This window comes from Panthera tigris, chromosome C1 (genome assembly GCF_018350195.1).
Source record: "Panthera tigris isolate Pti1 chromosome C1, P.tigris_Pti1_mat1.1, whole genome shotgun sequence".
In the NCBI taxonomy this organism is placed as follows: domain Eukaryota; kingdom Metazoa; phylum Chordata; class Mammalia; order Carnivora; family Felidae; genus Panthera; species Panthera tigris.
This window is the reverse complement of record NC_056667.1, coordinates 7976232-8001944: the sequence shown is the minus strand read 5'-3', so window position 1 is coordinate 8001944 and position 25713 is coordinate 7976232. Positions and strand designations below refer to the sequence as shown.

At 49.6% G+C, this 25713-nt stretch overlaps 1 protein-coding gene across 1 annotated transcript; it reads left to right on the top strand.

Annotated features, from left to right (window-relative positions):
• The first annotated feature begins 46 nt into the window (after positions 1-46).
• Positions 47-25713, top strand: EXOSC10 (exosome component 10). The gene is made up of 25 exons (XM_042996549.1): positions 47-170; positions 2710-2846; positions 5013-5136; positions 6984-7088; positions 7378-7543; positions 7923-8037; positions 9881-9956; positions 10162-10272; positions 10474-10617; positions 11143-11333; positions 12342-12498; positions 12652-12800; positions 12983-13033; positions 13687-13798; positions 15591-15641; positions 15803-15881; positions 15968-16077; positions 17777-17872; positions 18193-18267; positions 20831-20918; positions 22031-22104; positions 22631-22802; positions 23565-23626; positions 24526-24602; positions 25260-25713. Exons 1-25 carry the CDS (start codon positions 60-62, stop codon positions 25288-25290), a joined length of 2664 nt encoding a protein of 887 aa, XP_042852483.1. The 5' UTR covers positions 47-59; the 3' UTR covers positions 25291-25713.

The following is a 25713-nucleotide window of genomic DNA, read 5'->3' as shown; positions in this document are numbered from 1 at the left end:
CGCGCACGTCGCGTCGACCCGAGGCGCTCTCGCGAGAAGAGCCGTGCAGGCTGGGAAAAATGGCGCCTCCCAGCCCCCGGGAGCCCAAGGCCCAGTCGGCCACTAGCGCGGCCAAACCCGACGGGGAGATGGTGCTACCGGGCTTCCCGGACGCGGACAGCTTCGTGAAGGTAAGTTTGCTGTGCCTCTGGGGCATCGGGAGCCGCCCGAGGTCGGCCAGAGGTAGGCCCGGATCCAGTCGGCGGCCGCCCAGCCGGCCGCACGCGCGCTGCTGCCGGCCCCGGGTAGGGATCGAGAGGCCGCTGTCCGAGCCGGGCACAGTCTTTCACTTCCCCTCCCGGGCGGTGATCGCACGCGAACACTGAGGGACGCCCCGCTTCCCAGGACCCTCGTTCTCACATTGAGCCCATGCAGCCTCCGGTGTGGAGAGCCGTGTCAGCGTCTTGGGAAGAGCTTCCTTGTCACCCTGATGTCCCCAGCCCTCGGGCCCTCGTCCCCGCCCGGGCCTGAGCCACCTGACCAACTCCCCGGAGGGGCTCGGCTGCTTTACGCCGCATGGGCATCCTCCTCTCTCGCGGCCGGGATGATCCCCCTTTCCTCTTATGCGGTGCAGTCCTATGTAATCCCAGACCCTGGGTTTAATGTCACCTGTAACAGCTGCCACCAACTCAGCCTCCTCTGGGTGCCTTAGAACATTTACCATTGCCTCCTCGGAGGAACACAGAGAGGGTTCATCTAAATTATTTGTGTAATGCTTTTTAAATATGAACAAACAAAAGTAGGTTTAGTTATACCTCGTGCATAACTCTTACAAATCCACAAAACTAAAATAATTTGTAAATTAGCACTGTGTATTCCCCCAACCTCCACTCAGCTAGGTGGATCATCATTAGCAGATGTCATTATTAATTCATTTGTTTGGCTGGGATAGTTCCTGGACCACTAGCCATGGTCCTGATTGGGTGGCGTTCAGGCTCACCAGCTGCCATGTGTCCCACCTCCTTTCTCTCCCCCACCCCCCCCCCCCCCCACTTGAACCATTCGTTACACAACTCACAGTGGTGTCGTTTGGCCTTCATGTTACCAACCATGATTTCTTTATGACAGCACTTCAGGTTTTTTTTCTCATGATCACACAACAATTAAAATAAAGAACCACTTGGCACTAACTGGAACATAAACACAAGTCCAGTCGTGGGCAGTGATGGTTATACTTTGGTCAGTGAAAGGATCTAGAATGTTCTTATGTTTTAGATGCTTGCCTAAATGGAAACATGGAAGTCAATTCCCATAGAAAATTCATGGACCTCAATTTGAGTAGTAATAATGGTAGCACTTAGGTGCTTACCAAGCACTACCTTTTGTGACTTCATTAGCTCAATTAATCCTTACAACAGCTCTATGGGGTTCACACTTTTATTATGCCTCTTTTTCAGAGGAGAAAACTAAGGTCCAGATAAATTCAACAACTTACCCAAGATCACAGCTGATAGGTAGCAGAGCCAAGATTCAAACCGAGGCCATTTGTTTTTTTAATGTTTGTTTATTTTTGAGAGAGTGAGAGCACAGGGGAGGGGCAGACAGAGAGGGAGACAGAGGATCCGAAGCAGGCTCTGCACTGACTAGGGAGCCCGACTCAGGGCCCGAACTCACGAACCGTGAGCTCATGACCTGATCCTAAGTCGGACGCTTAACCGGCTGAGCCACCCAGGCGTCCCCAAACCCAGGCCATTTTGAATATTAGTCTTGTATGTATTTAGTCTTTCTCTCCCACTCTCCCAAGAATGTAAGCTCCAAAACTTGGTTCCTGAGGTAAAATCAGCACTGAATGAATATTTGTAGAATGTGTGAAGATGCATCGTCTAGCACAATGTATTGTATATAGTAAATCTTGAGAAGAATGAGCTTTTTTAAAAAAAAATTTTTTTAACGTTTTATTTATTTTTGAGACAGAGAGAGACAGAGCATGAATGGGGGAGGGTCAGAGAGAGGGAGACACAGAATCCGAAACAGGCTCCAGGCTCCGAGCTGTCAGCACAGAGCCCGATGGGGGGCTCGAACTCACAAACCGCGAGATCATGACCTGAGCTGAAGTCGGCAGCCCAACCGACTGAGCCACCCAGGCGCCCCTATTTTAACATTTATTTATTATAGAGAGAGAGAGAAAGAGACAGACAGACAGAGCGTGAGCATGAGAGGGGCAGAGAGAGAGGGAGACACAGAATCCGAAGCAGGCTCCAGGCTCCGAGCTGTCAGCACAGAGCCCGACGCGGGGCTCGAACTCACGGACCGCGAGATCATGACCTGAGCTGAAGTTGGACGCTTAACTGACTGAGCCACCCAGGCGCCCTGAGAAAAATGAGCTTTTGAATGAATGGGGACCCCTGTTTAAAGTATGCTTGTTATAATAAATAGATAGATAGATAGATAAAATGCTTGTTTTGGGGTGCGTGGGTGGCTTAGTCAGTTAAGCGTCTGACTCTTGATCTCGGCTCAGGTCATGATCTCACGGTTTATGGGATTGAGCCCCAGAACGGGCTCTGTACTAACAGTGCAGAGCTTGCTTGGGATTCTCCCTCCCTCTCTCTCTCTCTCTCTCTGTCTCGCTCTGCCCCTCCCCCACTGCTTTGCATGCATGCACACACGCTGTCTCTCAAAATAAATGAATAAACTTTAAACAAAAAATGCCTTTTTTCTGGTTTTTGACAGTTTGCTCTTGGGTCAGTGGTGGCAGTCACCAAGGCATCTGGGGGCCTACCACAGTTTGGCGATGAGTATGATTTCTACCGAAGTTTTCCTGGTTTCCAGGCATTTTGTGAAACACAGGGAGACAGGTTGCTTCAGTGGTGAGTACTCTATTATTTTATTACAGTGAGAATAATGAATATAAAGAAGACGATAATTTTTCCTAGATTAGTTTGATCTTAATCATATTTTTCTGTGCTATCAAGACCTATAACATATAAAAATGAGACAGTGGGGGCACCTGGGTGGTTTAGTCGGTAAAACATGTGACTCTTGATCTTGGGGTTGTGAATTCCAGCCCCACGTTGGATGTAGAGATTACTTAAAAAAAATAACACCCTTGGAGCACCTAGGTGGCTCACTAAGTGTCTGACTCTTCGTTTAGGCTTAGGTCATGATCTCACTGATCACGTGATCGAGCACCGTATTGGGCTCCACGTTGACAGCATGGGGTCTGCTTGCGATTCTCTCTCTCCCTCTCTCTCTGCCCCTCCCCTACTCATGCACTCTCTCTCTCAAATAAATAAACTTAAAAAAAAAAAATAGGGGCCCCTGGGTGGTTCAGTGGGTTGGGTGTCCGACTTCAGCTCAGATCATGATCTCACAGTTTGAGTTCAAGCCTTGTGTCGGACTCTGTGTTGACAGCTCACAGCCTGGAGCCTACTTCAGATTTTGTGTCTCCCTCTGTCTCTTCTCCTCCCCCACTTGTGCTCTGTCTCTCTCTCTCTCTCTCTCTCTCTCAAAAATAAATAAACATTAAAAAAAATTTTTTTTTAGGGGCACTTGGGTGGCTCAGTTAAGCATCCAACTCTTGGTTTCAGCTCAGGTCATAATCTTGCAGTTCATGAGTTCGAGCCCCACATCGGGCTCTACGCTGACAGTGCAGAACCCGCTTGGGATTCTCTCTCTCCCTCTCTCTCTCTCTGCCCCTCCCCTGCTTGCTCTCTCTGTCTCTCTCAAAATACATAAATAAACAAAAAAATGTTTTAAATAAAATTTAAAAAAATACTTTGACATTAAAAAAATAAATTTTTTTAAAGAGTGGATTTTTCTCATCTATTTCATTTTTTTATTATTTTGTTTAATGTTTGTTTATTTTGAGGAAGAGTGTGTGCACATGCAGGGGAGGGGCAGATGAGAGAGAGAGAGAGAGGATTTTGAGCAGGTTCCGCACTGCTATGAGCACAGAGCCTGACGTGGGGCTCGATCCTGCAAACCCATGAGACCATGACCTGAGCCAAAACCAAGAGTCAGAGGCTTCACTGACTGAGCCTCCCAGGTGCCCCAATTTTATTTATTTTAGAGAGAGAGTGAGCGGAGGAGAGGGGCAGAGGGAGAGAGAGAGTGAGAGAGAATCATAAGCAGACTCCATGCTCAGAGTGGACCCTGATGCAGGGCTTGATCCCACTACCTGGGATCACGGCCTGAGCTGAAATCAAGAGTCAGGTGCTCAACTGACTAAGCCACCCAGGTCCCCCAAGACAATGGATTTTGATTAGGGAAATGTTATTTGGTACCTTTTGAGTTTAACTTTTTTTTTTTTTTTTTTTTACGTTTATTTATTTTTGAGACAGAGAGAGACAGAGCATGAACGGGGGAGGGGCAGAGAGAGAGGGAGACACAGAATCGGAAGCAGGCTCCAGGCTCCGAGCCATCAGCCCAGAGCCCAACGTGGGGCTCGAACTCACGGACCGCGAGATCATGACCTGGGCTGAAGTTGGACGCTCAACCGACTGAGCCACCCAGGCACCCCTTGAGTTTAACTTTTAAAAAACATATTGACTCTTGCACTATATGTGAATCTTTTTGAATAACATGGGACTTGAAAGCCTAGATCCAAGAGTCTCTCATACAGCTTGCAGGGACGTGAGGATTAGCTTTTTAATAAGAGTATGAGGACAGACAGTACACAGACAGTGTTTTTGTTTAACTGTCATGTGACAGAGTTAGAGAATCTCTTTTAGATTTCATGATAAAGCAATGAATGCAGAGTGTATTGTTTACGTAGTATGATGCATTCTTTAGAATTTAAAGGAAGCTTTCAGTAATTTCTTCCATCCCTTCAATTGACAGATGAAGAACATGAGTCTGAGTGAGATTTAGGGAATTGCCCAAGGCCACATAACTTTGCTATAAGGGTGCAAATATTATTAGTTTGATCACAAAGTATCGGGAACAGTCTAAGCCAAGCCTTTCAAGCTGTCTCTCAGACTGGGAACAAATGAATAAAGGTATACAAACTAACCTTGGTTTTCCTGTCCTTTTAGCATGAGCAGAGTAATGCAGTACCACGGGTGTCGAAGCAACATTAAGGACCGAAGTAAAGTGACAGAGTTGGAGGACAAGTTTGATTTGCTGGTTGATACCAACGACGTCATTCTGGAAAGAGTGGTGAGTGTTTCACCCTACTCTTAAGATCATTAACAAATGGGGGCACGTGGCTGGCTTGGTCTCAGGGTCATGAGTTGGAGCTCCATGTTGGGCATAGAGATTACTTAAAGATGAAATCTTTAAAAAAAAAAAAAAGGTAATTAACAAATGAGGAGGTTTTGTATTATTAAAATATGAAAAGAAACCCCAGCATCTGAGGAAATGAAAAGGAAATTTAGCATTTCTTTTTTTTTTTTAAGTGTTTATTTATTTTGAGAGAGTGGGGGGGGAGAGAGAGAGAGAGAGAGAGAGAGAGAGAGAGGGAGGGAGAGGGAGAGAGGGAGAGAGGGAGAGAGGGAGAGAGGGAGAGAGGGAGAGAGGATCCCAAACAGGCTTTACACTCAGCACAGAGTCCAGCGTGGGGCTCGGTCTCACAACCATGAGATCATAACCTGAGTCGAAATCAAGAGTCAGATGCTTAACTAGCTGAGCTGCCCAGATGCCCCAGAAATTTAGCATTTCTTGTTCCAATGACATTCCCTTCCTGACAGTTGGCCTTTTTTCCCCAAAGATAACACAGTTGTCTTCAAATAAGTTATTTCAACCTATCACTGCTCAGTGGAGGCCTGTTAAGAAATCCACGTTCCAGGTTTGCAAGTCCTATTTGCATTGCGAGAGAAGAGGCTTCTGGGTACAGAACCTAACCAAAATTGAGTCTTTTTTTTTTTTTTTTACTGTTATCTACTATACAGTAGATTTGCCTGATTTGCATGATTAGAAGGAGATGTGGATCATATGATCTGGCTTACTGTCTACTTAGGCCCAGTTCTACAGCAGAGTTATTTACAGAAATACACAGAGATCGTCCAAAACAAATTGAACCCTCAACCATGTGACAGCCCTGCAGATATTTAAATCACACACTCCTGGGGCGCCTGGGTGGCTCAGTTGGTTAAGCGGCCGACTTCGGCTCAGGTCATGATCTCGCGGTCTGTGGGTTCGAGCCCCGCGTCGGGCTCTGTGCTGACAGCTCAGAGCCTGGAGCCTGTTTCAGATTCTGTGTCTCCCTCTCTCTGACCCTCCCCCGTTCATGCTCTCTCTGTCTCAAAAATAAACGTTAAAAAAATAAAAAATAAAAAATAAATAATCACACACTCCTGTCCTGTGAAGTCATCCCTCCCATAGTCTCAGTGCCCACGGGTCCTTCAGCAGGTTCTCATATTTTATGATTTCAAGTCCGGCCATGCTACTGTTTGTCATCTGGATGCCCAGACTGATACCCTACGTCTGCTTCAATGGGGCAGAATGGATCAAAACACCCTCCATTCTCCCTCTGAGTACCATCCTTCCTTGTTTAATAGCTACAGTCTAGGGTCTTTTTAATTCTTTTTGTGGGCCAGATCACACTGTTCAATCATTTTTCAATTTTCAGTTCAACTGAGAGCTGTCAGGGGAACTGATCAAGGGTTGGGAGTGGTCAATTACTGCCCTGTCTTTGAGCAAATAATGTTTTAATTATTTGGGCTGACTTTCTTGTGTGTGTTTATATATGTTCCCACGCATGATTCTTTGAATATATTTCTTTTTTTTTTTTTAAGTGTATTTATTTATTTTGAAAGAGAGACAGAGAGAGCAAGTGGGGGAGGGGCAGAGAGAGAGAGGGAGAAAGAGAATTCAAAGCAGGCTCCGCACTGTCAGCACGGAGCCCAGAGCAGGGCTGGAACTCACAAACCGCGAGTCCATGACCCGAGCTGAAACCGAGAGTCAGACGCTTAACCCACTGACGCAGCCAGACGCCCCTGAATGTATTTCTTAAGAATGTCAAATAATTAACCTGTTAACCCTGAACTGTTGTCTCCTGCCCCTAGGGTATTTTACTGGATGAGGCTTCGGGTGTGAATAAGAACCAACAGCCAGTCCTCCCTGCAGGATTACAGGTCCCCAAGACGATAGTGTCCAGCTGGAACCGCAAGGTGAGGGGGGCTTTTCACATGGACTAGAGCTTCTAATGTCAGCTTTACAATAGGGCCCCTGGCCGTGCAAGTCTGCATTTCCGTTCTGATTCACTGGGCACAGAACTGGCCACTGCCCAACTTGTTCTCGTGGACAGGCACCACCTAATTACCTCTTGTCTCCTTTGCACCCTGCAACCTAATCCACAACATACACTCTCAAATGAATGCTCTTGGAAGGCAGAAATGGGATTTATATTTCTCATCGACGAGTTGCGATGTTACAAGCTATCTGTATGTGTTATCGTAGGCAGGAGAATATAGCAAAAAAACAAAATCTGAAACTTTCCGGTTGCTTCATGCCAAAAACATCGCCCGGCCTCAGCTTAAATTCCGAGAAAGGATCGACAACTCCAACACACCATTTCTTCCTAAGATCTTCATCAAGCCCAACGCTCAGAAACCCCTCCCTCAGGGTAAGTCGTGCAGACTCTGCCTAAAGAAAGCGGGAAAGGTCTCCCCCCGCCTCCCTGTCTTGGAAGGAGCCAGCTAACTCCTCCATAACTAGACAAGATGTGAGTGTATTCACCCCTTTTGTGATGGCATTTTTGTTTTTGTTTTTTAATGTTTATTTTTGAGAGAGAGAGAGACAGAGTGCGAGTGGGGAGGGTCAGAGAGGGTAGGAGACACAGAATCCGAAATAGGCTCCAGGCTCCATGCTGGCAGAACAGAGCCCAATGTGGGGCTCGAACTCATGAACTGTGAGATCATGACCTAAGCCGAAGTTGGATGCTTAACCGACTGAGCCACCCAGACGCCCTGGGATGACGTTTTTGTTGTTCCTTGGGTCTCTAGCACTCTCTAAAGAAAGGAGGGAACGCCCACAGGATCGTCCAGAGGACTTGGATGTCCCCCCTGCCCTGGCTGATTTCATCCATCAGCAGAGAACCCAGCAGGTGGAGCAGGACATGTGAGTATTTGCCTGTCGGGACTTTCTGCCGTGAGTGATTATTGCTTTTATGCCACATTCTCACTCAGCTTCACTCTTGTAAAATATATCCGTGTAAACAGAGAATCTGAGGCATGGGTGATTGTTATCACTATCCTAACAGTGGATCTCTTTGGTCACACCTGCTGCTGGTGTTCACAGAGGGCCTGCACAGGTGACATCTTGGGTAACCGTCACCAGTCCTCAGAGGTAGCACTCGCTCTCACCCCCACCACCCCCTCCGAGAGATGCTGACTTCCCACACAACCAGAACTCGAAACCTGCAGTTTCTTAAAACTATCCTTCCTCTAGGGGCGCCTGGGTGGCTTAGTCAGTTACGTGTCCGACTTCGGCTTAGGCCATGATCTCACGGTTCGTGGGTTCGAGCCCTGCGTCGGGCTCTGTGCTGACAGCTCAGAGCCTGGAGCCTGCTTCGGGTTCTGTGTCTCCCTCTCTCTCTGCCCCTCCCCTGCTCATGCCCTGTCTCTCTCAAAAAAATAAATGTTAAAAAAAAAAAAAAACTGTCCTTCCTCTCTGACATTCTGCCTTTCTCACCAGGCATGAGATAGGGGCCCGCCAATAAAGTCAGTAGGGAGACGGCATTTTTCACTGGCAGCGTAAGCATCTGCCAAAAACTGCGTAGGGGTGCCTGGGCAGCCCAGTCGTTAAGCATCTGACTATTGATTTTTGCTCATGTCATGATCTCCCAGTTCATGGGTTCAAGCCCCGCACTACACTGACAGCACAGAGCCTGCTTTGGATTCTCTCTCTCTCTCTCTCTCTCTCTCTCTCTTCCTCTCTCTCTGCCCCTCCCCTGCTCACATACACACTCTCTGTTTCTCACTCTCTTGAAATAAATAAACTTTTAAAAATTAATTAATTAATTTAAAAAAGAATAATTAACTGCTTAAAATAGACAAAGGGACCTTGCCTTCCGTATGAAAGAAAAAGGTGGTAAGGACTTTGCTGGTGTTGGTCTTTTTCTCACATATAGCTGGAGTCTGCCCTAACGGCATGCCCTCGGCCCCAGCTCTGCACCATGAGGCCACAGGCAGGTGCAAAGGAATAAAGGTGATGACTCATGGCCCTGCCCTCAAGGAACTCAGAGATTTAGGATTTTTATGCAAGTAGATGACAGAAAAACAAAAAATAGAGCCTTTAGCATATGACCAATTGAGATACCTGCCCCATTCCCTCTCTCTCTCCACAGGTTTGTGTTTTTTTCCCCCCAAACCACAAGGAATTCTACATTGCACATTTTTTTATCATCCACAATGGCAGTCATACAGTGTTTTGAAATAAGAGTTCAGGTTTTTATAAATGAGATTTTTTTTTTTAAGTTTATTTATTTTGAGACACAGAGAACGCAAGCAGGGGAGGGGCAGAGAGTGGGGAGAGCGAGGGGGAGGGGGAGAGGGCAAGGGAGGGAGAGAAAGGGAAAGAGAGAGAGGAGAGAGAGAGAATCCCAAGTAGATTCCACACTATCAGCGCAGAGCCCAGTGTGGAGCTCGAACCCATGAACCTTGAGATCATGATCTGAGCCAAAATTAAGAGTTGGATGCTTAACCGACTGAGCCACCCAGGTGCCCCATGAATCAGTAGATTTTTAATTAATCGCATTATAAGGGTGAACCAGTATGACATGATCTTTTTTTTTTTTTGATGCCCTTGAATTCTCACTGAAATAATGGTGCTTTTTATAGAGAGAAGATATTTTCACAGTGTTCTTTGCTCATTTGTCTTTACAAATTGGATTAAAGCAGTTGTTCTTCCTTGAATCACAAAACTCCTCAAAAGGACTTTTCTTTTTGTTTTGTTTATTCAGGTTCGCACATCCTTACCAGTATGAACTAGATCACTTCACTCCACCAGATTCAGTCCTTCAAAAGCCAGAACCCCAGGTTAGCATCCAAACTGAGTTTATGGATGATGGCCAGGTAGCCCAGGAGAAATCCGATCAATGCAATCTTGGCTTTCTTTAAATATCTTTTAAAGTAGAAGGTTGCAACTTTGGGTCGTTTCTTGAACCCCTAATTCATTTTGTGCTTTAGCGAAGGATGATTCGTAATGTTCCTCTCTCTTCCTACCTGTGCGTTCGTGCTCCAGTTATATAGGCCTGTGGGAGAAACACCCTGCCATTTTGTATCTTCCCTGGACGAACTGGTGGAGCTCAATGAGAAGCTCTTGGCTTGTCAGGAGTTTGCGGTAGACTTAGAGGTAAGTTGTGAATGACCTTGAGTGAAATTTTACATCCTCTATGAGTGCACCTCCTTGAGGAGTATAAAATTAATACCAACAGATCTATTTTTTGGCAAAGACCAATCAGCCTTGTAACTTTTATAGCTGGCCTCCTAAAATCCGTGAAGGAAAGCCTAGCAAAATCATTTTTCCCTGTTCTCCCCTCTTTCCGGGTTTTAGCACCACTCCTACAGGAGCTTCCTGGGGCTGACCTGCCTGATGCAAATCTCCACCCGAACAGAAGACTTCATTGTCGACACCCTGGAGCTCCGAAGTGACATGTACATTCTCAATGAGAGCCTCACAGACCCCGCCATCGTTAAGGTCAGCCAGCCTTTTCCAGCCCTGGCACATGAGCGCAGGATTTAAGTGCTTTCGTTTTACTGTTTCATTATTTCAACATGGACCTGGTGACGTTGAGAGAAATCATTGTAATTTCCTGCACTCGGATCCCCCACGCTAAACTGCTTTTGTTTCTAAGCCCCAATTAGAACAGCCTAAGATACAGCTTACAGCTCGTTACCACCCGGGGCGACGGTACATCATGTTAAGGATTCCTGCAGTGAGCCCGTGCCATCAGGATCCTGCGGACTTAATGACTATCCTTGAAGCTAGTGGAGCTGTTTTCTCAGAATCACTGGCTGTTAGCAGTTTCAGACTTGAAGAGTGTGCCATTAGGAGTGTAGAAGGCTGTCGGTCCAAATTAAAAGAAGCGTTTAAAACTGAACCCATCTGAATCTGCCTTCTGGCTTCTAATTCCAGAGTTATAATCCCCTAGAGGTAGAGTGTGTTTCGGGGCCCAAGTGGCCTCGTGCACATTGTACCCCCTGACTCCGGCTTTGTTTTCAGGTCTTCCACGGTGCTGATTCAGACATAGAGTGGCTACAGAAAGACTTCGGGTTGTATGTAGTGAACATGTTCGATACCCATCAGGCGGCACGCCTTCTTAACCTGGGCAGGCACTCGCTGGACCATCTGCTGAAACTCTACTGCAACATGGAAGCCAACAAACAGTTTCAGCTGGCCGATTGGAGGATACGGTCAGTTTGTGCTTAACGAGGAAACGCTGATGGCGCAGGAAGCATGGGTGCCCATCAGCGTCTCGTCCACGCAGACCTTTGTTCAGACTGTGATGTGAGCCAGACCTTGAGTTGAATGTCGCTGGTCTTTCTTCCAGCTGTTTCCAGCACAGCTGGAAGTTTTAGGGTGACCACGTGGAGTGTATGTGGGGCTATCACACCATGCTTCTCGGGAATAGACGTTGGAAGAGGTGTGCCATGTTCGTGTCTATATCCCTCCCGGTCTCTCGTTTGAAACTCAGATCTCTGCAGTCGGGGTGGGTGTGTGCGTGCGTGCGTGCGTGTGGTGAATTCCCAGAGGTCTGAAAGAATTCTAAGGTATGTAGGTGATCGCACCTTATAATGAGTATTTACTGGAGTGTAAGATTTTGGTGGAGTCCTGCCACACTTTCCGGGGTTTGGGCTCAGCTCGGTCACTGTCAGGTGGCCGGCTTCCTGAGTTTGCAGCTGCTGTATGAAGCAGCCTCCTCCAATGAGCTTTCCTCCGCTTGTGCACACCACAACTTCCAAAGAGGATCTAACAAAGCCCAGATAGAAGATGAAAACTGACAAAGCCTGAAAGCCACTACCTGTTATTTAACCCTTGCCATGTGCCAAGCACTGAGCTAAGAGCTTCGGGGATGTTGTGCTGGGTGGTCCCCACAGCAGCCTGTGAGGTGCCGGCCTTCATTTCCCAGGTGAGGAAAGTGAGCCCGGTGACTTGTCCGAGGACAGGTGTTGAGAGCTAAGATTCAAACTCGGGATCCCAGGGTCTCTGTTTTCAACCACATCGTTACCTGCTGCCCTTTCTCCCCAACCGTGGAGACAGTGGCTTGTCCTGTTAAGATGTAGGAAATGTCGCTATAACTGGAGTATTGGCTGTGATACTAAAAGGAGCCCAAGTCTCATTAGCACCCTCAGAGCACATAGCTTATGTTGCCACACCCGGGGCAGAAACCAGCAAAATTATTGCCTCTGTTGCAATTCTAGACCTCTGCCTGAGGAAATGCTCAACTATGCCCGAGATGACACCCATTACCTGCTTTACATTTATGATAAAATGAGGCTGGAGCTGTGGGAGCGAGGCAACCAGCAGCCCGTGCAGCTGCAGGTGGTGTGGCAGCGGAGCAGGGACATCTGCCTCAAGGTACAGTGTCACCGGTCACGGCCACCCTGTCTCGGGCCGGGTCCTCGTGCTTTGCTTTGCTCTTTACACAGAGGAAAAGAGCTGAACGTTTTCAAGAGCCCAGGGCACAATTCTGATTCCCGTTGATCCTGAATGTTCTGTAATACATTGCAGAAATTCATCAAACCTATCTTCACGGACGAATCCTACCTCGAACTGTATAGGAAGCAGAAGAAGCATCTCAACACACAGCAGCTGACAGCCTTTCAGCTGCTGTTTGCCTGGAGGGATAAAACAGCTCGTAGGGAAGATGAAAGTTACGGGTAAGGGATTAGACGTTCTTTTAATATCTGCTCCTAGGCTGAGCGGCTCGGGTAGCAAGGAAATAATGGGCTTTTTTCTTTTCACCCTGAAAGTGTGTTACGTTTTCCCCTCCCGGGTTGTAGCCTTTTAATGGGGCTCGCTGGCTGAATTTAACGTGCTACCACTGTGTGTTTTGTTCTAGATACGTCCTGCCAAACCACATGATGCTAAAGATAGCTGAAGAACTGCCCAAGTGAGTCTGAGAACTGATAAATATGTTGACTTTCTCAACAGAGAAATTTTATCCTTCAAAAATCAGCCTCTCTGATAGTTATTACCCCAGTGCTGTTGACTCAGAGAAAATGAGTGCTCTAAGGAAGTTCACGAGTCCAAGGATTCAGAATTTCCTCCCTTGGACTGCCCAGTAGGAACTAAAGCTCCTGAACTGCAGCCGTTTTCAATGGTTACACCTCAGATCGGATCCACTGTGAGTCTGAGCCTCCAGTACCCACTCTGAAGGGAGGAAAGTGTCACAGATGCTCTCCTCTGTAATTTGAAATCTTGGGGTTTTGAATGCTTTATGATGTTCATTGAAGCATACACAGAGAATCCAAATTCGTGATCTCCTGTTGACCCCGTTGCAGTGCAACGGCTCGGCAGGGCTGTGGTGCCCCTCTCCAGCTCTCCCTGTTAGCGGGAGGCAGGCTGCAGGGGCCACCTCCTCCAAGCTTGCCGCAGCAGAGAGCACATGCGGAAGCGGCTGGCCCCGACTGCCCCCCGCTAGGAGCTCGTCTCCCTGGTCTTCCCCTCAGCCATAACGCTCGGGCTTCCCTGATCACCGTGCTTGTCTGGAAGCCTCGGAGGGCCGTGTCCCGGAGTGATGAGTTTGTCCTTCCTTGTCTTCAGGGAACCCCAGGGCATCATAGCTTGCTGCAACCCTGTCCCACCCCTCGTACGGCAGCAGATCAATGAGATGCACCTCTTGATCCAGCAGGCTCGGGAGATGCCCCTGCTGAAGGTAAGAAGCTTTGCTGCCAAAGGTTCTCAGCTCACCAGCCTCTGTCTGCTGGCACCTGTGGTCTTCTCCATACACGATCTGGTCTCCATGCTAAAGAGAAACCCCAGGAGGGGCGCCTGGGTGGCTCAGGCAGTTAAGCGTCCACCTTCGGCTCAGGTCATGATCTCGCGGTCTGTGAGTTCGAGCCCCGCGTCAGGCTCTATGCTGACAGCTCGGGGCTTGGAGCCTGCTTCAGATTCTGTGTCTCCCTCTCTCTCTGCCCCTCCCCCGCTCACACTCTGCCCCCCAAAATAAATAAAAATTTAAAAAAAAATTTTTTTAACCCCGAGAAAATAATAGGGGCTAGGAAAGCCAGTAGACATGTCTTCTTGATGACAGTGAAAAGCTGAAGCTCATCTTTGTTATTTTATGATCCTGTCTTCAATAAGTCGACAGCAAGTAATGTCTAATGGCTGGGCCAGTTAGCTGTTGTTGGGAGGCAGTTAACCTGGTGGAATAAAATGGATTGGGGGTCACAGCGCCCGGCTGGCTCGGAGGGGCGTGCGACTCTCGATCTCAGGGTTGTGAGTTTGAGCCCCACATTGGGTGTAGCGATTACTTAAATAAATAAACTTAAAAAAAAAATGGATTGAGGGTCTCAGTCCAGGGAGCATGTTTTGGAAGCCTGGCAGGGGTCCAAGATGTGAAGCGATAACGTCTTGTGAGTTTGGCGGTCCCAGAAATGGAAGGAAAGGAACACGAACAAGAAGCGCCATCAGAAGAAAGGTCGATGGGAATTAGTAACAGACGATGAAAGCGACTGCCATTTTCTTTGAGCACCGTGCGAAGTACCCCGGCGTGTTCTCAGACTGTGGATTTGGGGATAGTAGAAGTGGAGTCCAGGACAACTCACTCCAAATATAAAGCCTAGGTGACTGGGAAAATAGGAGGGCCTCGGATAGAAATGGGGAATTCAGGAAGAGCTGATTTTGTGAAGGAGATGCCAAACTTTCGACAAACTCAGGTGAAGGCAGGCTAGCCAGCCGGAAGTCCGGTTACCTGCATCTCCACGCACGTGGTGCCCGGGTGCGGACACGGTGGCGGATGTGTGTGTGTGTGTGTGTGTGTGTGCGTGTGTGTGTGTGCGCGCGCGCACACGCCTGTGTCGATGCTACAGCATGTTCAGATAGATTTACGTGTCTTGGTTTGTATTTGGCGGGGGGGCAGTTTTTTTCTAATCTTTATTTTTGAGAAAGAGAGAGAGAGAGACAGAGCGTGAACAGAGGAGGGGCAGAGAGAGAGGGAGACACAGAATCTGAAGCAGGCTCCAGGCTCCGAGCTAGGAGGGGACAATTTTTAACGGTGTTGCCTCAGTGGTAATATTGGTATATGGTAAACCATATTTGTAATTTTTTTGAAAGATTATTGACCCAGAAAGACTTAAAATCAATTCCTTTAGGATGTGTAAAGATATACACATCTCAGTCCTCGTGTTCAAGCTTCCTCTGTTGGCTCTACAGCTTGTCCAGGGAAAGAGAAACCCTGGTCTCTAGACAAGAATCTCTTTCAAGCTCTTGCAAATCTGCTGCGTCGTCCCTTTGCCACGAGAAAGGCTTTCATTCTTTCATTCAACAGATAATTACCGAGTACCAACTGATCATATCGCCAGGCGCTGTAAGGGATGAAGGACGAAAGAAAATCTCTGGGCTCGTGAACGACAGTCTAGTGAAGGGCACAGTCTATGCCAGGGAAACACGTGCGGGCGCCCCACTGGCGTACCTTTCCTCAGATGCTTTTTGTTTTTCCTCCTCAGTCTGAAGTGGCAACCGGCGTGAAGAAGACCAGCCCGCTGCCCAGTCCCGAGGTATGGTCCTGCATCTGTCCTCTCTTTCCGGTGGGCGGGACACCAGTCAGAGCCGGCGCAGGACAAACCTCCCTGTCCAAGGCAGCCCCCAGCACGGTAGTGAAAAGCTGCTGCACGCTTGCAAGGCTTTCATGAGGCGTGTCGGTTTCTTTCTGACGCAGAGATTAGAGAATGTTCTCTTTGGACCCCACGACTGCTCCCACGCCCCTTCAGATGGCTACCCTGTCGTCGCAAGCGACGGTAATGTAGAGGCCTCTGGAATGTCCTGGAAACTGCCTTGCACGCTGTCCGCTAGGCTTTGACCTTACTGACTTCCATCCCTGTAGGGCCCGTGCCCGTGCAGAAACAGGCAAGCCTCTTCCCTGACCAAAGAGAAGAGGACGCCCCTCCAGAGACCAAATGCCTGATCGCTACCGCTGTCATCACGTTATTTAACGTGAGTAGTGGGACTCGCCGGTGAGGTGATGTAGACCGGCAGGGATTTGTTGGCTTTATCAGACAGGCTGTGTGCCTGGAGCGTCGCATCCACTGTGGACGCTAATGCCAGAAGTAAAACCCAGGGCGGAGGGGACAGGCGTGGAGACAGATCTGCTAAGCAGTCTGTGAGAGATGGGCAGAGGATTGTCTCCTGAGCTCTGTGTGAAGAGATCCTCGAGGAAGGGTTAACACCTTGACGAGAGCGCTAACGCCTGGCGGGGAGGAGGGTGTGGGCCATGGTGATCCGTAAGCAGGACTTCCCGACAGCCACAGTGGAGGTGGCTTGGCCTGAGTCCCGGAAGGGGCCTGCTGAGCACTCTCGTGAGCGTAATGCACTGCTCGTTGCGCCCCAGCACGCCCCGGTGCCATCCGCGTGTGCTCTGGATGCAAAAGAGGCGGCTTTGAAACACGTTTCTCTACGCTGGCCGATTAAGGAAAGCGAAGGGCAGGATATGAGGGCGCTGGGAAGCGGGGAGATATGTGTTTCCCATCCCAAAGAGGGGCTGAGCCGTGGTAGGTCGTGACCATGTCCAGTATGGGACCGAGTGTGGCCAACCTGGGTCAGGCCGTGTTCCCGGAATACGCACTGGGTTGTGACGGAGCCTGTCCCGGTCTGTCCTCCCTAGTGGGTGTTTCTGCCAGTACTGGAATTTCAGGCTGTTTGCAAAGGGAGGGTGAACGGTGTGGTTGTTGGTCAAGATAGGTAGATACCAAAATGACCAGGATGAAGGGAAAATACACAGGTAAGACTGAATACTGCCAACAACAGAGGGGGTAGAGGAAAAATTCAGAATTTCTGGAAAGAAAGAGAAGCAAGCGTCTGATCCGTTTGGACAAAGACGAGGATCGAGCTTAGCAGGTGTTCACGTGAGAAACAGCTGGGTGGTTCCGTAGGTTCCAGAATCACCCCAGAGCGCGAGGCCGCAGCCAGGAAGACAAAATGCCGCCTGCGAGACGTGGTGCCTGAGAGTTAACTTTCTCACTTAATCACATAAACTCAGATTGGGTCTGGCTTCAGTAACTCGTGACCAGAGAAATCTAGGCGCTTTAACTGAGTCATCAAGGTGACTCAGCAGCTACAAATCCGAGCGTGAACTTGGGGCCGTGTGAACACGGAAGCTCTGTATTTAACAGACCGTCGTGTCTCTGTGCCCTGGGTGGCAAGACTGCTGCCACAGAGCACGCGGAAGGATAGCGTGCATGCTGAACCCGGTTGGAAGCAACACCCCGGTGCAGAATTGTCCTGATTCCCCGCAAAAGTGTGTGATTTTTTTCATTTGTGAGTGTCCGGTTACAACCTCGAGTTCTAGAGCCAGATGGACCTAAGTTTAAAGTCCTCATTGTGCCGCTGTTAGCCGTCGGGGTCTGGAAGACCTAGCCTCTCTGTGCCTCAGTTTCCTCATCTGTAAGATGGGGAGAATAATACCACATACTTTAATAGTCTGTAAGGACACAGTGAGAGTTCATTCGTTTAATAAACAGATGTTAAGTACACCCCACTGTGTGCTATTATAGGCTATTACAGTGCTTTATGCAGACGAGAGCCCTAAAAAATTAGCCAGTATTCTTATTACTGTTAGGATTATGCCGTTGCTTGTATCGTATTGCCACAAAATGATGACGGTGATGAGTTGATCGTTTTCTGTTTGTCCCTGCAGGAACCTAGTGCTGAAGAGAGTGGAAAGGGCCCACTAACAGTTGCACAGAAGAAAGCCCAGAACATAATGGAGTCCTTTGAAAATCCATTTAGGATGGTGAGTAAGCGTGGTGTATCTAGTTGAGGGCTGACGGAACAGGCAGAGGTTTCTGCCGCTGTAGGGGCCTTTTGCCTGGAAAAGAGGCCGACAGCCCAGGAAAGAGGGAGCCCCTGAATCCAGTGTGTCCGTTGTCCCTGGTGTCCAGGTTGGGATGGAGTCGGGATCTTCTCAGATGAAACCGGCAAGGATACCTCGCTCAAATGCCAGTGAGCTATGGCTCGGCTGACGGTCTGAACGAGGCCTCCCACGCTGACACCAGCCGAAACCCCCCGCCCAGTTCCTGACCGCCTTTAACACGACTGTTTCCGTCCCTCCAGTTTCTGCCTTCTCTCGAACGCCGCGCTCACGTTTCTCAGGCAGCGAAGTTTGATCCGTCATCAAAAATCTATGAAGTAAGTGGACTCGCCATCCTTTCCAAGAGTGACTTTCTAGGAAAAGGAGACTTCTTAATTATCTGAACTAGCTCTTGTCTTAAGTCCATCTTGAACCTCCTGAATACAGAAAACGCTTTATATATAAATACATATAAGCATAGTTTCTAGAGAGAGGGGCGAGAACTTTATTCTGACTTTCAGAAGCATTTGGGAACCTTTTAAGAAAGAGGCTTTTGGGCTTTTTTTTAATGTTTTTTTTTGTTTTTGTTTTTGTTTTTTAATTTGAGACAGAGCGTGAGCAGGGGAGGGGCAGAGAGAGAGGGAGACACAGAGTCTGAAGCAGGCTCCAGGCTCTGAGCCGTCAGCACAGAGCCCGATGCGGGGCTCGAACTCACGGACTGTGAGGTCGTGACCTGAGCTGAGGTCAGATGCTTAACCGACTGAGCCACCCAGGTGCCCTGAGGCTTTTGGTTTTAATTGAAGTTCAATTTATATGTCACAAAGTGCACAGATGTTAGGTGTACAGCTTGATGCCTTTTTTTCCTTTTTTTTTTTTTTTTAATTTCCATCCAAGTTAGTCAGCATATAGTACAACGATTTCAGGGTAGTTTCCTCAATGCCCCTTCCCCATTTAGCCCATCCCCCCCACACACACCCCCTCCAGTAACCCTCTGTTTGTTCTCCATATTTAAGAGTCTCTTCTGTTTTGTCCCCCTCCCTGTTTCTATATTATTTTTGTTTCCCTTCCCTTATGTTCATCTGTTTTGTCTCTTAAAGTCTTCATATGAGTAAAGTCATATGATATTTATCTTTCTCTGACTAATTTCGCTTAGCATAATACCCTCCAGTTCCATCCACATAGCTGCAAATGGCAAGATTTCATTCTTTTTGATTGCCGAGTAATACTCCATTACACACACACACACACACACACACCACATCTTCTTTATCCATTCATCCGTCGATGGACATTTGGGCTCTTTCCATCCTTTGGCTATTGTTGACAGCGCTGCTATAAACATGGGGGTGCATGTGCCCCTTCGAAAGAGCACACCTGTATCCCTTGGATAAATACTTAGTAGTGCGATTGCTGGGTCGTAGGGTAGTTCTATTTTTAATTTTTTGAGGAACCTCCATACTGTTTCCCAGAATGGCCGCACCAGTTTGCATTCCCACCAACAATGCAAAAGAGATCCTCTCTCTCTGCATCCTCGCCAACATCTGTCGTTGCCTGAGTTGTTAACGTTAGCCATTCTGACAGGGGTGAGGTGGTATCTCACTGTGGCTTTGATTTGTCTTTCCCTGATGATGAGTGAAGTTGAGCATTTTTTCACGTGTCGGTTGGCCATCTGGATGTCTTCTTTGGAGAAGTGTCTATTAATATCTTTTGCCCATTTCTTCGCTGGATTGTTTTTTGGGTGTTGAGTTTGATAAGTTCTTTGTGGATCAGCTTGATGCATTTTTATATATGAATATTACTTTAAGGCTCTTATAGATGACAGCTTAAATTTTAAAACACTCTGTCTTCTGTTGTTTGGTTTGTTTTTAATAGCATAATGAGGAATAAGGAAATACCTTCCCTGGAGCCCCATGAGATGTTCCTGGGAGCCAGCGTTGTTAATTGTCTGTTAAAAGCCTTCTTCCTTCCTGCAGGAAGTTTCTGCTCCAGTCAGATGGACGGCCTGGCTCCATCTGCCTCCCGCTCTTTCGTTAGGCACCAAGAGTCAGGCCAGAAACCTGACGGGCCCCTGCCCTGTCGCTGGTGGTTAGCCTCCTGCCTTTAGAAATGGGGAGTCAGAGGGGCGCCTGGGTGGCGCAGTCGGTTAAGCGTCCGACTTCAGCCAGGTCACGATCTCGCGGTCTGTGGGTTCGAGCCCCGCGTCGGGCTCTGGGCTGATGGCTCGGAGCCTGGAGCCTGTTTCCGATTCTGTGTCTCCCTCTCTCTCTGCCCCTCCCCCGTTCATGCTCTGTCTCGCTCTGTCCCAAAAATAAATAAAAAACGTTGAAAAAAAAAATTAAAAAAAAAAAAAAAAGAAATGGGGAGTCAGGTGGATCTTATGCCTTCTCCCCCTCTTCCCCCACCAGTTGTGGCCCATTCGGCAACTGTACGTCCCTTACCGTGCTTCTGTCTAATGTCAGCGAGATGCGTCCTGACCCGCAGGCAAATGTTCATACAGAAGCAAACGGCCCTGAGAAGTCCTGCCTTGAATCCCAGCTCCACCATTTGCTAACCGTGTGCCCTCAGACGAGTTATTTAGCTTCTCTGAACCTATTTCCCATCTCAAAGTGGGGGTGATGATAATGCCTTTGTCCCGGGGATTATTAGAAGGGATTGAATGAGACAACGGACGGGAAAGCATCCGGCTCAGTGCCTGCAATACAGTTGCCCTTTGTCCTTCTTGATAAAGATTTTATAAATAAAATGGATTTTTGTGTGTGTGTGTCATCAGATTTGGAACTTCTGACTTAGAACGTGTGTAGTTGTTAGGTTAGCATGTCCGGTATCACCCCATTAAAAAAATACAGCGTTCCTCGGTGGCTGAGTTTCGGAGCGTTTTTGTCTTGTTTGTTTTCATTGTAGATCAGCAACCATTGGAAGCTGGCGAGCCAGGTGCAGGTACGCAAAGAATCTAAAGAAATTGCCAAGGAGAAGGCAGCGGAGCAAACAGGTAGCGCTCACTTCCTTGTAAGTCAGCCCGTCAGTGTGTCTGTCAAAGAACAGGCCTTGTACATCATTCTGTTTGTTCAACAAAGTGCCCGTATGGCAGCAAACAGAACGGCACGGCCCCTGCCTGCGGGGCTTGCCTTTTCCTGGGGGACAGTGGACAGCCTACCGTGAACGTTTGTCCTTTCAGATGGCCAGAGACACTTCCACGGGAAGAGGGGTAGGAGGTGCTTGGGGGCGGGCACGGGGGAGTGGTGGCTGCTTCCGTGTGGCGTTTGGTGAAGGCAGTCTAATCAATGTGACACTGAGCAAAGACGGGCTGCTTCCAGGGGAAGCCCCACAAGTCCAAGGCCCCGAGGCGGTCGCTTGTCGGGCGCGCGCAGAGAGAGGCCGGGAAGCCAGCGCGGCTGAGGGGAGGAGAGCAGGAAGGGCTGTCGTGAGGACACGGCTTGTACTCCCAGCGGACTGGGAAGCTCTGGAGGGTCTGAGTGGAGCAGTGACCTGCACTGATCTTCAGGGGTCACGGAGGGCCCAGTGGAGAGGGCAGGAGTGGGAGCCCAGGTAGGAGACAGGGCGGTAACCCAGGTGAGGGGCCGCTGGCTCAGAAGGCACGGTAGCAGAGCTGGGGACGAGCGGCTGGAAGCCGACGTTTCCGGTGGGGACACTGACAGCACTTCATGACGAGTCGGGTGAGGCACAGGAGAGGAGGAAGGGAGCCGTGGACGCCAGAAGGTTTGGGCCTGAGTGATTAGAAAGACGAGGGTGGCCAGCCACAGAGTAAGAGCGCACGGGGCACCGATTTGGGTCTCGTTCTGGTCCTCGATGTGCCGTGGTTGAGGCCCATCCGAAACGTCCTCGGAGGAGTCACGTAGGTGGTGGACGTCTGGCTTGGGCTCTCAGGAGAGGGGCAGGTGGGCCGTCAGATTGAGAGTGTGGGGAGAGCGCCCGGGCCTGAGCCTCAAGGCAGCCGTTCCTCCGAGCCTGGGGGAGAGGGGCCGGTGCGGGAGGCTGGGGAGCAGGGAGGGCGCCCCGGCTGTGGCGGCCCCGGCAGCCGGGTGAGGAAGGAGGCTTGGCTGCCGGAGGCGGCAGCTCCACAGACAGTGCTCTCTCTTGCAGCCGCCCGGGACCAGGCCAGGGAAGAGTACAAAGCAACAGCGGAACAGGCCGTGTCCGTCCGACAGCAGGCTGCCGTACGTGCCGGCCCTTCTCTTTCTCTTAGGAAACCCGATGCCCCTGGTTGTGGCCAGGATTTTCCTCGAATGGCAGGAGGGCTTGCCCTGTGGTTCAAATTGAATGCTATGTCTTCCCCGTCCATTTTGGCTTGTCAGTTAGTGCCTGCCTTATTTCCCCTCAAAAAAGTTTATATCGTAATTCCTCTTAGATGATTTCCTCTGTTGAATTTACACTCAACAGACCGTACCCCTGACTCTAGTAGCAGATAAGGTGCTGAAGCTTCTAACAGCCAAGCCTGCTTACCGTCCTGCTCTGCCCTAGTGTGTATTTCGTTCTCCACCCCACTAGAGCCCTCCAGAGTGCATAGCCCATCTTTCCTCAGTGACCTGCCGCCATTCTCCCGCGAGGGATTTGTTCCACGTGGCCCTAGCCCTGCCCAGACTCACGGCCCGCACTCCCCTTCCAGTTGCCAGCACGGCGGCGGAGTCCCTAGTGGGGCCGTCCGTCCGTCTCACCCACCCCCGTGCTTCCTTCCCTCTACAGCTAGAAAGCGCCGCCAAGAAGAGAGAGCGAACGACAAGTGACCCGAGGACCACAGAGCAGAAACAAGAGAAGAAACGACTCAAAACTTCTAAGAAGCCAAAAGACCCAGATCTGCCAGAAAAAGATTTTACCCCTTACGACTACAGCAAGTCGGACTTCAAGGCTTTTGCTGGTGAGGCCGGGACTGGTGCCCTTTAAGGAATGTCTGGCCGCCTTAGGGGGGAGGAACTGTAGCGCAAAGAAAGCGTGCCCTAGGCACCGGCTAAGCCCGAGAAGGACAAGGCACCGGTGCCCTAGGAGCCTGCAGCGCCCGGACAGAAAGCCCGCCCTCCTGTGCTGGCCCTTACTTGCCGGGGCCTCCCTGGTAGCTGAGCGAGATGGCACGCGTGGTCTTTCCTCACTGTAGCTTGTGCCCAGAAACACATTTTCTCAGACACACAAACATGGTAAGGAGTTGACTGAAGAAACCTGATGCCCGTGAGGTGCTCTGCGGTTCCTTGGCCCGTCAGAGTCCGTCTACGTTGGAGGGGCTACAGGCGGCGTTCCTGACTCTAGAGCAGCCTCCTTGGCACCACGTCCCTCTGAAGAGAGAGAAGGTAGCGCAGGATTGTCACCTCAGAGCCCAAGTTCCCGACAGTGGCATCTGACCAGCACACAGACCAGAACGGGTTTCCTCAGTGGAAAAAGAGCCAGTGCTGTAGCCACCTGCCCTGAGCTGAGAATAGATCTGTGAGAAACGAGTGTTCGGGCTGTCCTTCTATACTGGGAGCGTGACACGTGGAAATGTGTCAGCCATCGGTCCCTCCTCGTAAAGGGGTCAGCAGGCTGACAGCCCCACCCTTCCTGAACACCGGGCACCCACCCAGGAGTCCGCCCGTTGGGTGTACGAACTCCTGTACGTGATCACTGGCGTCTCTCTTCTCTTACCTTCCAGGAAACAGCAAATCGAAACCTTCTTCCCAGTTTGATCCAAATAAGCAGATGCCATCTGGCAAGGTAAGACATGTATTTGACACCGAAAACTAGTAAGATTGTATATGTCAGCTATATTTTGATTGAAAGTTAAAAAACAAAACACAAGATACAGCTAATAAAAAAAAAGAAAAAAGGAAAGACAGGGCACCTGGGTGGCTCAGTCGGTTAAGCATCCGACTCTTGACTTCGGCTCGGGTCGTGATCCCAGGGTCGTGGGATCGAGCCCCGCGTCAGGCTCCGCATTGAGCATGGAGCCTGCTTAAGATTCCCTCCCTCTCTTTCTGCCTGCCTCCCTCTGCCCCTCTCCCCCACTTACGCACACTCTCTCTAAAATAAAAAAATTTTTACATGAAAAATAGAAATCTGCTTGAGAATTCTCACGTGCTCGTGGTGCTTTTTTTTTTTTTTTTTTTCCTCTTCCACTGCTGGGAAGAGGGCCCAGCTAGGAATCATCAGTCATCTTCCTTTGCATATCTTTGCCCTCACCTCATCCCTTCCCAAGTCCGGACAATACCCATCAGCTCTTCCAGCAATAAAAAGAAAAAAAAAAAAACAGCTTTTTTTAAAGAGGCCGTAAAGGCTGGCATGCGGTTTGCTACCATGGGAATCACAGCCGCAGGCCACAGACACTCCTTTCTGTGCCGGCACAAGCCTGCATTCGCCCCCGTGGGTGTTGGTGCCAGTCAGAGCCAAAAGTGGCCGAAAATTTGCACGCGGAGGCTGAGGCCCGTGTGGAGCCCTCCTGTCCCTTAGTAGCTCATCCTTTTCTTCAGAGCACCCAGAAACGTCCAGTGGAGAGAAAACCAGTCACACCGGTGGCGCTGGTGTCTCGGGAGGGCCTTCTGAGCTGTTTCCGGTGTCTCCTGCAGTCAGGTTATCACTCAGCCGAAGTGATTTATTTTTTCGTTTTATCTTTTCAGAAATGCACCGCACCCAAAAAACTTAAACAGTCGGTGGGAAACAAAAGCATGTCCTTTCCAAGCGGAAAGCCAGACAGGTATGTGGCCAAGGCCGGCGTGGCCCCGCAAACCCAGCAGCGGCTCAGAGGTCTCAGCTGGAAAGACCCAGAGAGCCTCACTGGAGCAGATCCCTCCCGGTCACTCTAGGAAAGCCGAGCTGGGAGGAGGGGAAGGGACTGCCGAGTGCTGTTACTGTGTCCTGGACTCAGATTCCTGTCACTCACCACCTATCACCACTCAGCTGCCTCGGGGTCACCTCCGAGCAAATAGGCTTGGAATTTTCCTAGATCGGCCCAATTCTGAGGAATGGGGGGGAAAAAATCAGTGAAGTAAATCTGGGTTGTCATTTCAGAAAATTTTAGTTAAGAACGTGAAACGCTTATCCTCAGGACAGACCCTGAAACCAGAGGACTCACCCCTGGGGGGTGGCCTGATGAGGGAATCTGCCTTTAGATCTTAGCCAGCACAGCCACCCTCGTTGGGCCCCAGGGCACTGCCCCAGCCCGCTCTCGTCTGCCAGGGTTGGGGGGGCACCCTACTGCCAAGCTCAGTTGTCCAGGACCACCGCCCCCCCCCCCCAACAAACCAGGCTCCCCCAGTTGTGCATTAAGGTTTGCAAGGTTTTATGAACAGCGGAGAGCAGCTCTCCAGCCAAACTGGAAGAAGTAACTCTTGTTTTCATATTGTCTCCGCAGAGGTCTCAGGCACAGCTGGCCAAAGAGATAGCACTGGAAGAGACCCCTGGAATTCCCCAGCGGACCGGAAGCACCAGACGGTGGTGCTGGTTTTGTACAGACTCATTTTTAAACCATTAAAAATAATTCTTACTGGAAGAAAGCGGGTTCCTGACTTTTCCTTTGCTGCCACCACAGTTCCGGCAGGAGAGGACAGATCCCACCCCGTTCAGATCACCGTCTCCGGCTGTCTGTGGGTAAGCGTGCCCTTGAGGACACTGTGATTTCTGGAGAAGTCCAGAATCATTCCTGAGAGAAAACACAGGAGAATCTCCTATGACTCAGAAAAGGGCAGCACCCACAAAACACAGAGCACCCTGTTCATGGAGCATCGACTCTCCCTTTTAAGAGGGTTCCATGAGGGGCGCCTGGGTGGCACAGTCGGTTAAGCGTCCAACTTCAGCCAGGTCACGAT

What these genes read in the sequence shown, in the direction of transcription:
- EXOSC10 (XM_042996549.1), top strand. Translation starts at nt 60, where the DNA reads ATGGCGCCTCCCAGCCCCCGGGAGCCCAAGGCCCAGTCGGCCACTAGC. An exon ending in TGTCCAGCTGGAACCGCAAG is followed by an intron (nt 7,089 to 7,377) that starts GTGAGGGGGGCT and finishes GTGTTATCGTAG; the next exon opens with GCAGGAGAATATAGCAAAAA. An exon ending in GAAGGCAGCGGAGCAAACAG is followed by an intron (nt 20,919 to 22,030) that starts GTAGCGCTCACT and finishes TCTCTCTTGCAG; the next exon opens with CCGCCCGGGACCAGGCCAGG.